Source organism: Gouania willdenowi, chromosome 16 (assembly GCF_900634775.1).
Source record: "Gouania willdenowi chromosome 16, fGouWil2.1, whole genome shotgun sequence".
Taxonomy (NCBI): Eukaryota; Metazoa; Chordata; class Actinopteri; order Blenniiformes; family Gobiesocidae; genus Gouania; species Gouania willdenowi.
The window spans coordinates 7,693,280-7,707,651 of record NC_041059.1 but is presented as its reverse complement, the minus strand read 5'-3'; the positions used below and the strand labels follow the sequence as shown (position 1 = coordinate 7,707,651).

General features: G+C 37.1%; 1 protein-coding gene across 2 annotated transcripts; it reads left to right on the top strand.

Annotated features, from left to right (window-relative positions):
- The first annotated feature begins 377 nt into the window (after positions 1-377).
- On the top strand, positions 378-14,372 carry lsr (lipolysis stimulated lipoprotein receptor). Of its 2 annotated transcripts, XM_028471568.1 has the most exons (11): positions 378-608; positions 3,671-4,000; positions 6,910-7,029; positions 7,317-7,373; positions 8,628-8,774; positions 9,596-9,796; positions 9,884-9,937; positions 10,061-10,177; positions 10,933-11,224; positions 12,190-12,649; positions 13,761-14,372. In XM_028471568.1, the coding sequence occupies exons 1-11, from the start codon at positions 554-556 to the stop codon at positions 13,794-13,796; spliced, it is 1,869 nt and encodes a 622-aa protein (XP_028327369.1). In that variant the 5' UTR covers positions 378-553; the 3' UTR covers positions 13,797-14,372. The 2 variants fall into 2 exon arrangements, with proteins under 2 accessions (XP_028327369.1, XP_028327371.1); XM_028471570.1 differs by lacking the exon at positions 7,317-7,373 and having other exon boundaries at positions 379-608.

The window sequence follows — 14,372 nt, the reverse complement described above, 5'->3', positions numbered from 1 at the left end:
GTTGACCTTATTCATGCTTTTAAATAACAAAGAAAGTTAGTTTTTAATTTTAAGACAGGCCATGAATTCTAGGGCACATGTAGACCCACATGGTCTTCTTCCGCTGCCCAGTTGAACATTAACCATGTTCCGATAACGTTATCTATCCGGCCTGTACCAAGTTTCAAAGAAGGGAGGGCATTTTTTGGTTATAGTTCTTCCCACTGCTTAAATTAACGCCAACAAAAACCTATTCCTCTTCTTCAAACTGAAGTATTATTTTTCCAAACTGTTGTTCCAAATGAAACCAACGCGGTGTACTGAAAGACATTTTTCATACCCCCCTCCCATTGTTGCACAATCCGTTTGAAAGCTTACCTGTTGTTGGCTGAACCGCAGACTGGGCCGTTTAGGTATCCCTCCGCCTACGATACACACACACAAGGACACAAAATGGAGGTGACGTTACCTGGCTGACTGCAAGTTTTAGTTTCGCTGAATATCATGGCTTTTACCAGCTATTATTTTGCATAACTGTTGAACTAATAACATCAGAGTTGACCTAAACACTGAAATGGGAGGATTTAAGATGTTTTGGACGGTATTCGTCGCCGCTTTAATGGCGACAGGTAAGTTTGGCCTGTTTTTCTTTTTTGCTAAACAGGGTGGGCCCTCTTCCGGAAAATACCTCCGCAAGATACGCGCTGCTTTTGTATTTATTTACTTCAACATTTTCCTTCAGGTGCACATTAATTCAACTTTCGTTTCAACATTATCATTACAAAAGAAATAAATCTGATTAGTAGGCTAAATATGTTTGTTGCATACATAATTGTCTTTCTTAACTAAACTTGTGTTATGTCCGTAATGTATTTCGACAGGTTAAGTAACTACTATTGCATTTCAGTGTGAAACCTAATAAATACAGGTTTAAAGTGTAATTACTATGTTAAAAAACAAACATTCGCAGCAAATAGCCTAATTAGCACACTTGTAATGTGTTTTTAAAATGACGTAATTGATGGCATAGTAAGCAAATCTTGCGTTGAAACAGCTTATCTTCATGCAGTATTTATCCAACACATTAAATATAGTGGTTGAATTAAATTCCACCCATGGGTGTCAAAACAGGCCCTACACCCAGAAGGTATGCTGTGGTATCTGGAACCGGAAGTTTGGAGCCATAGTCTCGTAGCTGGTATCTTCTAATCGATTTAAGACAATGTTTTATTCCAATCTAACACAATCGGTTACATTTCATCAAAAGTTGGAAAGAAATACCAGGTTTTTTTTTTTTTTTTTTGTGGAAATGTTTGACACTTAAATCCTATGTTTTTTTTTTTTTTTTTTTTTTTTTTTTGCTTTTAACAAATTAACAGTGAGAAAGTTGCTCCTCTATTAAATTGAGGACAAATGTTTACATGTAGCATTACTATGGGTGTAAGGAAAAATCGATTTGACGATATATCGAGAGATATCACTGCCTCGATTATCGTATCAATCCAAAAAATGTCCAAATTGATTTTTTAAATCATGGTTTTTTAACGAAAAAAATAAACATTTAATTGCGCTAACAAATGGATAGTGCGTAAATGTCCAGTCACTCTGTGTCAGTGAACCACATAATAATGTACTTTATTTTCATAAAACATACAGAGCACTTTTATTGACACAGTATATGTGGTTACTTAAAAAAAAAAAAGAAGAAGAAGAACTTAACAGAATCAAAATCTGTTGAAAAATGTAATTTGACAGTTTGATAATATATATATATGTAATTTGTTTTTGATACAAAAGTTACCGTTAACTTATTCTCGCAAGTAAAAAAAAAAAAATGTAATTAATTGTATTTCATGCCATTTTGTACTTGTAAAGGTGAAATTTATATTTTTGATATCGCAATATATCACGAAGTACATCGTATTGTTTAGTATCGGGATATATTGTATCGTGACATGGAAATCGTGTATTGTATCATCAAATTCATGGCAATGCACACCCCTAAGCATTCCCTATATCTACATTTAGCATTCAGGAAAAAAATGCAAATAAATGGTGTTTAAGTTTTATTCTATAATGGAGGTTTTTGAGGAACATTTTTAATTGGTTTAAGATTTAAGGATTTTTTTTGCGTGTAGCAGAGTGAATTACTTCTATAAAACTAAAGCTTAATGCTTCATTCACAGATATTCACTACCAAGTATGTTCAAGGAAACAAAGTTATTTATGAGTAACATAAGTCAAGACATTTTTTTGTCAACACATTTTCTCAATGTATAGAGTCTTTGTTGCTCATCCAGAGCTTTGTAGAGAGGCGGGTCACACCAACCGAAAACATGATGGGTTCCACTGTGACTCATCGCTGTCTCACTCACTGATACTAATGATGAACAAACACCTGTCATATGCCACACATTAGCAGCAACATCCATTAGGTCTTTAGTTTATAGATTGAGGGACTTTCTACAATGACTAACTCTGTGACTCACACTAATCACAGTGGTTCAGGACCCAAAAATGGGTCACAGACTCAACCTTTGGTAAAATAAAACTTAAAGCTAGTGAGTAATTATGTGATTATTCAGTTTGTTATTTTTCTTTAATCACAGTAGTTCTCAACCTTGGGGTCAGGACCCCATTTGGGGTCGTGAGACACTGGCAGGGGGTTGCTAGAGTCCCTCAAGGATCTAAGAATATTTTTTGTACAATTTGAGCCCGTTTTTGCTTATTTTTACCCTTTTTCTGCCACTCCACCAAACTTGCCATATTTTAGCCCATTTTCATCACTTTTTCTTGCCATGTTTTTTCTCCTTTTAATGTATTTTTGCCACGTTACTCCCATTACTACAACTTATCCATCTTATTTCAATGCCTTTTCTGCACAGTTTTTTCACTTTCAGGCCACTTGAACCCTTTCCACCACTTTTCCCACCCAATGTCGCATATTTTGACCCATTATTATCACTTTTAACCTCTTTTCAACATATTTCATGCTTGTTCTTTTGCCAATTTAACCACATTCACGATTTGTCATGCCCATTATTTGCCAGTTTAAACTAATTGGTCCAATATTGACACTTTGAAGTTTTTTTTACCGCTTTTTCTGTCCATTTTTGGCCACTCTAATTTGCATCTTTTAACTAATTTCTGTGGTTTTTAAAATCCAATTTCATCACCTTTTCCACAATTTTTTTTGTCACTTTTAAAACATTTTATTTCTGATTAAAACAAGGATTTAGATCTTTAAGATGAATATACCATGGCACAAATAATAATTAACTTCCTGGATAACAGTGGATATTATTCAGATAAATAAATAAATGTGGTTATTACAGATTCATGGAACAACGGACCATCATTTTGCTGACTTTATGGATGGGCCCAAAAAAACTCTCCCCTTTAGTCCCCCTGATAGATGGCCTGTCCATACATGGCTCTTCTACAATGTCTGTGTTCAACCACCTTCAGGTACAGTGGGGGTCCCCGCTCTCTGGGACCTTTATTTTGGGGGTCGTGGGCTGAAAATGTTGAGAACCACTGTTCATCAGCTGTTCATAAGCGTAGCAGTGTTACATTTAGGTTGAACAATGTTTATGGTTTGCAGCTCAAAAAGTTGGATTTTTTGTTGTTTTTTTTAATGTGTTTATTTACATCTGATATATGTAAATAATTTGCTATTTTTCTTTCCCAGACTCTGCCATGGGCATCTCAGTCCAGTGTCCGACCAAGAAGTACGTTGTCATCCTATTTCAGCCGTTCACCCTCACCTGCAACTACCAGACGACTGCCACTCAGCCTCCCGTGGTCACATGGAAATACAAATCCTACTGCCGGGACCCGATCCAGGCTGCGATGAATCCCAGCAGCGCGGAGAACATTCTGGCTCAAAATAACCCCAACTATGACCCCAACATAGAGTGTGCCGACAGCCAGAGGACGGTGCGCATCGTCGCCTCCAAGCAGGGCAACGCTGTCACACTGGGCTCAGAGTACCAGGGCCGCAAGATCACCATCTTAAACAGTGAGTCTATGAAATCCCTAACAGAGCAGCATCACAGACTTAGTAAAAACTCTTGATTTGATTGAGTAAAATTGACATAACAGAAAGTTATTTGCAAACATCAAACCTATTCTGCTAATATCAGCATAAAGGGCCCATGTTAAACTAAATCAACTTTTCTGTGCTTTAAACATCATAAAGTGCTATTAGGGATTCATACACATACTCAGTGTTTTTTTCCATTGATTCCCTCAGTCGTTAGTTAGAGGGTGATTTGCTCCTTTCTTACTGCAGAAAGTGACTTTTCAGAGGCTAAAACTCTGGAAAACAGGTGAGTTTGAGAAAATAAACCTCAAATACTATGTTTTTGGGGTTCTTGGAACAAATGGAGATGGGTGAAAAATAGCATGAAATGGGACCTTTAAATGCCAGCTTAAAGCTAATATTCGGAGGATGAAGAGAGAGAGTGAGAAAATTCAAAGCTTATTGACTGGGCGATCGTGGCGCAATTTTCTATTTTCTGGTATATACCCATTTTTTTAATCAGCTTTCCTTAGTTTGACGATAATACTGACCATGACATACTTCTGAAATGTTCTAAAATCATGCCAAAAATGCACAATTGGGATTAACTCAATTAAATCTTCTAAATAATTGTATGTTTCTCTTTAAATATGGCATGATTGAGCAGATAAGTTTTCTAATAGGATTTCATAGTGTGAGATTTTGTTATATTTGACAAATTCGTGTGTTTAGCTCTTCCAAACACTTGCCACACGGTAAACAACCAGATGGTGGAGAAATTATGGTGAAAATGCAAGATATTCTTCCAAAGCACGTAACTGAGGATTTAGGTTTATCATGTAGGTATTTTTATTTTAGGACTTGACTTCTGTGATTTTCATCTCTTTTCCATAAATGCATCCCTGTGAATAATTGGCTTGTTTGACAGTTGGGAAGGTGTTGCATGTGTATGTGTTTAAAATTAGGATAATGTTCTCATCTCAGTTACACACTTTAGCACTGTGGTTCCCAACCTTTTTTGAATTGTGACCCTATTTTTATATCACAAATTTATGGCAACCCCAAATAATTTTTACTTTTAGATCATGTTTTTTATACTATGCAACAAATACAAAGTAGCCAGGATTAGTGCACCAAGTGACAAATGCACCAGCTCGGATATTTTTATGCTGTATTTTTTTGCTTTTTCTCCTTTTGTTTATAATGCATTTTATTACTAGACTACTAACTAGATTTATATTTGAGAAATTGAAAGTATAGAATGCCGTTGTTTGAGATTGTGTTTTAATTTAAAAAAGAATAATAATAAAAATAATATATATATTTACTCAGTAATTATTGTTTAACACATTCCGTGTGCCGCCATTTAAATTTCAGGTGACCCCACATGAGGTCACGAGTCCAAGGTTGAAAAGCAATGCTTTATCATGATGCATGTACAGTTGTCCCTCACTATAACGCGGTTCACCTTTCACGTCAGTTTTTTTACAGAGTATGAACGTGCATTGTGTTCTGCGTCCTGATTGGCTAAGGGAGAACCTGCGCATTGTGTTCTGCTTGTGGCTGCTGCGTTCGCACTGGATGCATCACGAAATGTTCGTATGTCCAGATAACATACAAAGTCAATAAATACACACATCCCAGATGTGAAATCTTTCCTGTGCGGCGGTACGGTCCGCAAGTCAAGAGCGTTGGCCGTGCGAGCGTGCTCTCTATTTTTCATCATATTCTCACATTCGCAGGAGTTGAAAATATTGAACTCCTGCGACTGTTTTGCATGACGAAAGCCAATCGGAGTCTTTTTTGACAATGACGTCAGGCCATCAACACGGACACCGGCCTGTTCACCCATTCAACCATGGCGTAGGAGCTGTGTATGACCACCTGGAGCTGTATGACACAGCCTTTAAAACCGGGACTGGACTAGGAAGGATTTGGCGTGGAGGAGATTCAGTGAGGAGATGCTGGTAGCAGGTAAAAGTTCTCTCTGTAGCACTGAGCTAGAATAGCATTAGCCGCTAATCACACCAGCTTTTTTCACTGGTGGTTTATGTTTATGAGAAAAGAAAAAGGAGTGCAGCTCCTCACTTCAGCAAGCAGTGAAACTTACTGAGTTGGATGTGTCGCTGGTGGTCGGTGCTTCGCTTATGTTTGCAAGTTTTCTCCCCGACAAAACCCATAATGTCGATGTCTGTCTGAGAAAAGTGTATAAAGTGTGTGGGGAGGGGTTTTACAGCCTTAAAACATGTATAATAATTGTAAAAAAATAAAGCTGACTACTTCGCAGATTTCGCCTATTGCGGGTTATTTTTGGAACTTAACCCCCTCAGTAAATGAGGAACTACTGTACATTTATTTCAGTGGCTTCTGTTGTTCTTTCATTTAAAAAAGGAAGTATTCTATTTCCTCTTTGTGGCTTTTAAATGCCACAGTGTACATTTATTGTAAATTTTAAAGAAAATTAACACACATCTAGTTAGGTTGTCACAGTTTCTCCTGCCTTTAACATTCAGATGATCTTTTTACGAATAAAATAGAAATGTCCTTGGAGATATCAGGAGGCATCACAGTTGCAACAAACACACAAATGGTCAGACGGACTCAGAGATATACAGTTAGAAAAGCTGCGGTGTAGAGCTGTTTGTGTTAGAGCCATCTGCATTATTATGTTTTGACTGCTTTGTGTTTATTGAATTGTGTACGTGTGACATTTCATAGTGCCCCTCATGGTCGGGATACGCTGTAGTTGCGCTGTGTATCACCACACACACACGTGCACTGTGTGGGTCAATAGAAAGTGCTTGCTTGTATATTTCTGTTAGAAAACCATTGCTACGTTGATCTGGGCAGCCTTATTGTTGTATTTCAGTATTAATAGATAAATATTTTGTGTTGTTTATGCACAGATGCAGACCTGAACATTGCACAGACTGCATGGGGAGACAGTGGAGTCTACGTCTGTTCTGTCATTTCTTCTCAAGATCTCACGGGGAACGGTGAAGACTACACAGAGGTGATTGTGCTCGGTAAGACCCAAAAACTTTTACCTCTTTTTAAATAAATGCAAGTTTTGTGAAATGCTTCCTTCTTTCTTTCTTTCTTTCATTTCCCTCCCAATACGTTCACATGATAACACATGAAACCTTCTCACTCAGTTGAAAATTATCTGACTAATGCAAATTACGACAGGTTTATAATAAAATAATAATACTTACGCTGAATGAAGGCAGATTATGAGCTTTGCGTCATTAGTTATAGGCGATAAAGGTAGCTACCACTTTAAAGTAATTGTGGCTTTATCTTTCTTTCACAGAGAGAAAGTCAAATGCTACTGACCTCCTGCCTGGCATTGATTTACTGGTTATGGAAGGTAGTACAAGCCCTTTGATAAAAGCTCAGCCGCAGCCAGTAGAAAAGGGGGAACAGGTTTAAAAAGGCACAATTAGCATAAAATAAAGAAATTAATAAATAAAGGCAAGCCCGTTAATATTCCAAACCCTATGTAACAATTGTACAATATTAATTAAAACATATAAATTGGTGTCTGAGAAAATAAAAATAATGGCGAAATGTATGATGCAAACTTTAGCCTCCTTATTTTTGTGCATTTAAATATAACTAATTATTATAGAAATGTCCTGGCATAGTTAAATGAATCCTGTTTGTACTGTAATGAATGGAATTTGTTTGAACCCTAATGGGACTACCTAGTAAAAAAAGAAAAAAAAAAGCAACAACTTCTAAAATGTAATTTTAGTATAAAGTTTAACAATAATTGTCTAACTACTATTGTAATTTTTTTCTCGATTGTTTACTAATCCATAACATGCAAGTCAAATGATATGGGACGTTGTGTTTTGTAGTGGTTAAATTACACAATATGTTTTGATGTCTACTTTTGAATTTTTTTGATTAAAGTTCTTTAAAAACTGTGATTGGCAGTGATTCAATTTTTTTATTACAAATTAACAAGAGGCCATTGCTATTAGGCTGTACCCAATACGCAGTGTAAAAAAAATTTAACAGAATTTTAGATGCAACAACCTATAAACCTCTATTCATATTTTCCCGCCTGCATTTTACATTTTTCCACCTCCTTTTACTTGCTATCCATTACTGTAACTTCAGATTTGTGCAAAATAAATTAATGTTATTCTGAACAGTATCTGCACAAATTCAATGTTTTGCTAATTTTACACCATTGTAAGCTGATTGTTTTGAACACTCAGTTTTTTTGTCTAAGCAGCTTGAACTGAGCATCAGAATGAATTTGTGCCAAGGTAAACTGAACAGACCGGTTTGATGCAGTCTTTAGAAAACCACACAAACTAGTAGCTAACATGCACTGTCAGTGTAAGGACTGAACAACAAACATGAAATTTGAGCATTACCGGTATGTCGTTGGCTTAACTTTGTGAACAAAAATAAAGAAAAAAAAGCTTTGTTTTTCTTTATCATTTTCTTTGTAGTGTAACTTCTATATTTTTACAGTTGTAAATGTTGTTAATGGTTAAAGACTGAGGTTAATTTTGGTTTGTGTCACTTGTTTGAACAGAGACAGGTTGCCTAAGTTCTTCTTCTGTTTGAATTTAAATATTCTGTTGTCTCGTGCTGCCTCACATAGACTGGCTCCTAGTTGTGGTGGTGGTTTTGGGATTCCTCCTGCTGTTGATGCTGATTGGGATCTGCTGGTGCCAGTGCTGTCCACACACCTGCTGCTGCTACATCAGCTGCCCCTGCTGCCCAGACCGCTGCTGCTGTCCACGAGCGTGTACGTACACAATAAGAACTGTTTACATTTTCTTTTCCCCAAAGGGAAAAAATGTAAAACTGATGTTTTAAAGAAAAGCAATGGAATTTTAAGTGTATACAAAAGTTTATTATTAGAATTACACAAAGCATGAGTTACCAATGCTGTCAGTGTAATGTATTGTTTTAAAATTTAACAAACTTCAAGAATTCGAGGATACTCAAAGCACGTACAGAGACCATATTAATTCGCATCAGTCACTCTCATCAGTCATACATGTGGTGGTAAGCTACAATGTAGCTACAGCTGCCCTGGGGCATACTGACAGAAGCGTGGCTGCCATTTCACACCTATGGCCCCTCTGACCACCACCAATATTCATGCACAATTCATATGAGGCAATGTGGGTAAAGTGACTTGCCCAAGGACACAGCGACAATGGATGGAGCAGGATTCAACCCCCAACTTTTTGGTTATTGGACGACCCACTGAGCCTCTGTCGTCCATTAATATGTCATGGTTTCATTTATTCAGACAACTTTTTTCCAGGATTTTAGGGAATTTTCAGCAAATTTAACATTTTATTCAAAAAGAACACAACTTCCTGGAATTATGATGTGGAAGTCAAGAAAACTTCAAAGGGATCAGCAGACACCTCTGAAGAAGACTGGCAGTTGACAGCTGAAAGATGAAAATTCAAATTAAATCAAATTACATTTCCTAAAAAAAGTTGTCTGAATAAATGAAACCATAACATATTATCTTAGAATTTACATTTTCTTTTATCAAAGTTTAATGCCATTTAATTTATATAGCTGCTAATTAGCTGTCGTTTATTCCAGTGTACGAGGCCGGAAAAGCAGTGAAGAAAGGCGTGGCCAATCAATATGCTGCCAATCTGTATGCACGGAGCATGTACCCTGAGACAGTGTACGGTGGCTCGGCTCATCCTAATATACCGATGCTCCCCCTGCCCAACGGTGGAGGACCCCCGCCTCATCCTAACAATGGATACGGCCGAGACTATGACGCCGCCAGCTCAGGTTAGCAGTAATTAAACTCTTTGTGTGTAAGTAAATATATTTTAAAATGATTTTTATATTCATTGGTTTGACTTGTCGTGTGTGCAGTGGGTCAGGGCTCCCACGTACCTTTGCTGAAAGATCAAGATGGTGGAGACCCATGTAAGTATATGAATATCCTACTAATCGTAACACAGTAAGGTTGAAACCTGCATTTAGAAATTAAAAAAGACACTCTCCCTTAATGATTTAGTTAATTTTCTGTGTTTTTGTTTGCGTCCGTAGCTCGCAGTGGGTATAGGATCCAGGTGGATGCTAATGGAAATGCCACACGTGCAATTTACTACATGGAGAGAGAGCTGGCAAACATGGATCCATCCAGACCTGCAAACTACCAACGCTGTGAGTAATGGACCACTGACATCAGTGCCTCAAACTCATTTTATACTAAAATGCTCATCTGCCACATGTCGACTCTAAATGAGTTGGTGGTTTCTGTGTGAAAACAGTAAAAATATTTTTACTAAAATACCTTAAAAAATATTATTTTTAGTGATGTGCTTTTTGCTTGGGTTAAAAGTATGTTTATAAAGTTTGTGATTACCGAAATTTAAATGTACATAGACAAATTCATAAATAATCTTATTGTAATGAAATGTGATTTTCTGATCTGAAGGGCACATTATCAACATTCATGTCAGCTTTAGAATAATGAGCCATCTCAGCATAATGCAGGAAAGAATACATGGTTTGTGTGGTTTTTGGAGTCATTGTGTGCATTTTTTTAGTGTCCTTTTGGCTTTTTTTTTTAGTAGTTTTTGTTGTCCTTTTGTGTATATTTCTGTCATTTTGTTTGTTTTTGTTGTCATTTTGTGTGTTTTTGTGATCCTTTTGTGTATTTTATAGTCATTCTGATTATGATGAGGCTTTTTCCTAAATGGCTCCCAATGCTAAGTATCTCAAGCACATCTTGATCTTTATGTATTAGAAATGAACGTTATTTAATTCTTAATTTGTGGTATATATGGGCCCATTGTAGACACTAACGGGTGAACAGAGGTCAGGATAGACGCACTTCGTGATGCACAGGCAGCAAACATTTTAATCCTACCATCTGTAGTTCCTGAATCTCTTCTGTCCTGTGTTTCCTCCTCTAGTGGATGCTATGAGTGAGGTCAGTTCTCTCCATGACGGCTTAGACCCAAGAGGCCGTGGCGGCGGTCGCTCCCAGCCGCCTCCGCTGCCAACACTTTATGACCGGGACGAAGCAATGAGCACCATCAGCAGTGTTTCCCAGCAAGGCCGCCACCATGACGACTACCCACGGCGAGGTGGGGGTTACGTGGATAATCGTAACCGAGCTCGCTCCATGGATAACCTGGATGACATTGGACGTCGACACCAAAGGGACGATTACCGCCGCCCAGACGGTCCCAGAGGGAGGAGAGGGTGAGTCTCCCCCCAACATTACAACACATAAGTAATGTTTGGTTTCACTACTGATTACATTACATGTTTTCAATAGTTTTGGGTCTAGGGATGTAAGGATTTATCCTAAATCTTCTAAAAATCGATGCAAATAAAGGGGATTAAAATCAATACAGCATGAAATTCAAGCTCCAAGGTAAGCTGCGTTTAGAGTAAAAGAATAAACAACCTCACCTTTTTTTTCAATGCTTATAATTTTTTTTTCATTGTTCTTTTAATGTTTTTAAATATGTATATATAGAACATTATTTTTTGAGCTAATATATTTTCTTCTTATAACCTTCTTACAAACCGTTTGAACTCATAAACCAAAATATACTTTATATTTGTATTGCTATTGTATATATACTATACTTTATGTTAGTGTTTAACTTTGCATGCTGATAAATGAAGAAATGTGTAGTATATTTTGGTTTATGAGTTCAAACGGTTTCTAAGAAGCTTATAAGAAGAAAATATAATAGTTTAAAAAAATTCTTGACAATTTAAGTAAAATAAAAATAGTATTTATTTTAACTAATTCCCAAAATATGATCTCTATGTAATTAAAGTGAAAGGAGTAAAGTGCATTACATTCCAATCTCTGGTTTAAATTTTCACTTATTTTTTTAATCAGAATTCAAATCAAACCATAGACCCAATAACGGTAATCAAATCATTGATTGAGTGTATCCTTGCAACTCTATTTGGGCCTTATTTTAACACACAAAGATCAAAAATTGCTTATTCCTCCTCATTGTTAATCACATTTTGCAATTTGGCGGTTACAGATGTTTGTTATTTACAATTAAAATGGGATTTAATCTGTCAACGTGAATGGGCATCTTTACTGTAGCTCGTCTTTGCCATATTTATCTTTTCTTAATTAATTATCCTCACATTTATGATCATCTGATGTGAAATCGTACTGTGTGGTGTCTCTGAAGCTCTGACGACGGCTGGAGCAGCAGCGCTCGCAGTGGGTACAGCCGAGACGTTGATGAGCCCAGGCGACGCGATTACTCCCCCGACGATCGCCGCAGAGAAGACCACGGCGGCCTCCAAGGGCGCCGCAGTCGCAGCCGTGACGACCTGATGGACATGGAGAGGGATCGGCGATATGGGGGCGGAGCAAGAGGAGGCCGAGACGATTACGACGACGGTTTCCTACGTGAAGCCCTGGAGAAGAAGAAGATGGGCGAGGCCCAAAGGGCACGCAGCAGAGAGCGACTGGACAGCGAGAGTGACCGCTCAGATCGTGGGAGGGGGCCACGCGGGCCACCGCCCCTTCCTATGAGTCCACCGTCTGGATATCCTGGTCGCCGTGACGATTTCCCACCCCCTCTGCCACCCCCGTACAGTGAAGATGAAAGTGTGTCGTCATCTAAGAAAAGCAACCTTCGCAAGGTGAGTCGTTAATTTCTGTTTTTACTCAAATTTCCTGAAATGGATCCTCCACTGTTTTTACAAATGTGTCCTAAAACCTTTGAAATGTCATTATTAGAAGATCTATGGCTCACAAAACATATTTTCACCGTATTAATTTTATTACCTTTACAGTTTTAGAATTGTAGTGAAACATTCAGCCTGATTTTTAGATCATTTAGCAGCTTTTAGATCATTTAACAGCTTTTTTGGTCAAAATGACAGCTTTGTGCTGCGTTTGGTTGTAAATGTCAAAGATATCGATATAAACATAAGAAACAAGAGGTTCACATCTATATATTTAACATTTACTGATTATCTAGAACAGGGGTGTCAAACTAATTTTAGTTCAGGCACCAAATACAGAGCAGTTAGATCTCAAGTGTGCCACAGATTGTATAAGGGAAAACAAGTAATGTGCTCAAGTTTGCACTTCTACATATACATAAAATAGAAAATATGTAAGAAACCGACCATATCCAAGCAAAAAGTGATATATACAAACAGGATCTTTATTTAAAATTCCTCGATTTTGTGACCAATTTCTGTTTAATTAAGAGAAATGTGTCATAGTTTGAAAAAAATTTAAGGATTTTCTAAGAATAAAATGTTAACATTCAAAATTACTACAATCATGTCATATAAGGACCGGAAAAACTGTGAGAATCTGTAAATATTGTTCGGGTTCTCCTCGGGTTCTTTCTCCTACGGGCCGAATATGATACACCAAAGGGCCGGATTTGGCCCCTGGGCCTTGAGTTTGATTTAGAGCAACTGAAAAAGCTACTAATTGATGTAAAAATCTGCTGAATGACATAAAAAAAATTGCTAAAAAATTTAAAAAGCTGCTTAAATGATCTTAAAAGCAGATGTAAACAGCTGCTAAAAAACATTAACAGCTACTAAATGATGTTCCAGATGGAGGAACACAGGTTCTAAAACTGTAAAGTAGTCCCGTTTTTAAAAGGTAATAAAATGTGGTGCATAATAATATAAAAGTTTTTGGCCACATTTATGAAAACAGTGGAGGATCCATTTAAATACCATCAAAGCATTTTAGCGCTGAACCTGCAACCTTTTCTTGGTCTCACAGAATGGAGCGGTGAGTCGGGAAAGCCTGGTGGTCTAAAACCCCCGAGATCTGAACAGTTAAGTCCAGTTAGCCCAGTCCAGTACACTGTGGTTCTGTATATATTGGTCTCCAAGCAGATTCACTCTGCTTTTTTATCAATAGTTTAACCATTGTTTAAGGAGTTTAAGTTGTGATGAATTGTTTTGTTTTTGTGTTTTTCTATGAGGGATCAAATATTTGTAAATAGAAATTGTGGCTGCCACAAGTGCCTTAAACTGTACAGAATTCAGTTGTCGACTCCTTAACTAACATGTGTGCATGTTTCTAAGGTTTTAGTTGCTTTATTGTTTAGATTTGTTGGGATATCTGAGAGTTTTCAAACAATTTGTAAATTTTTAAAAGAAACTTTTAGCATCGCTTTTACCTTTTAGTCACATTGATGCTCTTATTGTTTCATATACGAGAACAAAGTGATATTGACCAGATTATCTTCCTGACTTTACAATCTTTTATTCTGTTTTACTATTTTAGCTTTCACAATGTTGTCCTTCTGACCAGTAACACCTGCTGAAAAATCTTCCTGTTTGTACTGTGACAAACATCATTTTACATTAAAATTCTTTTTTTGCAAAA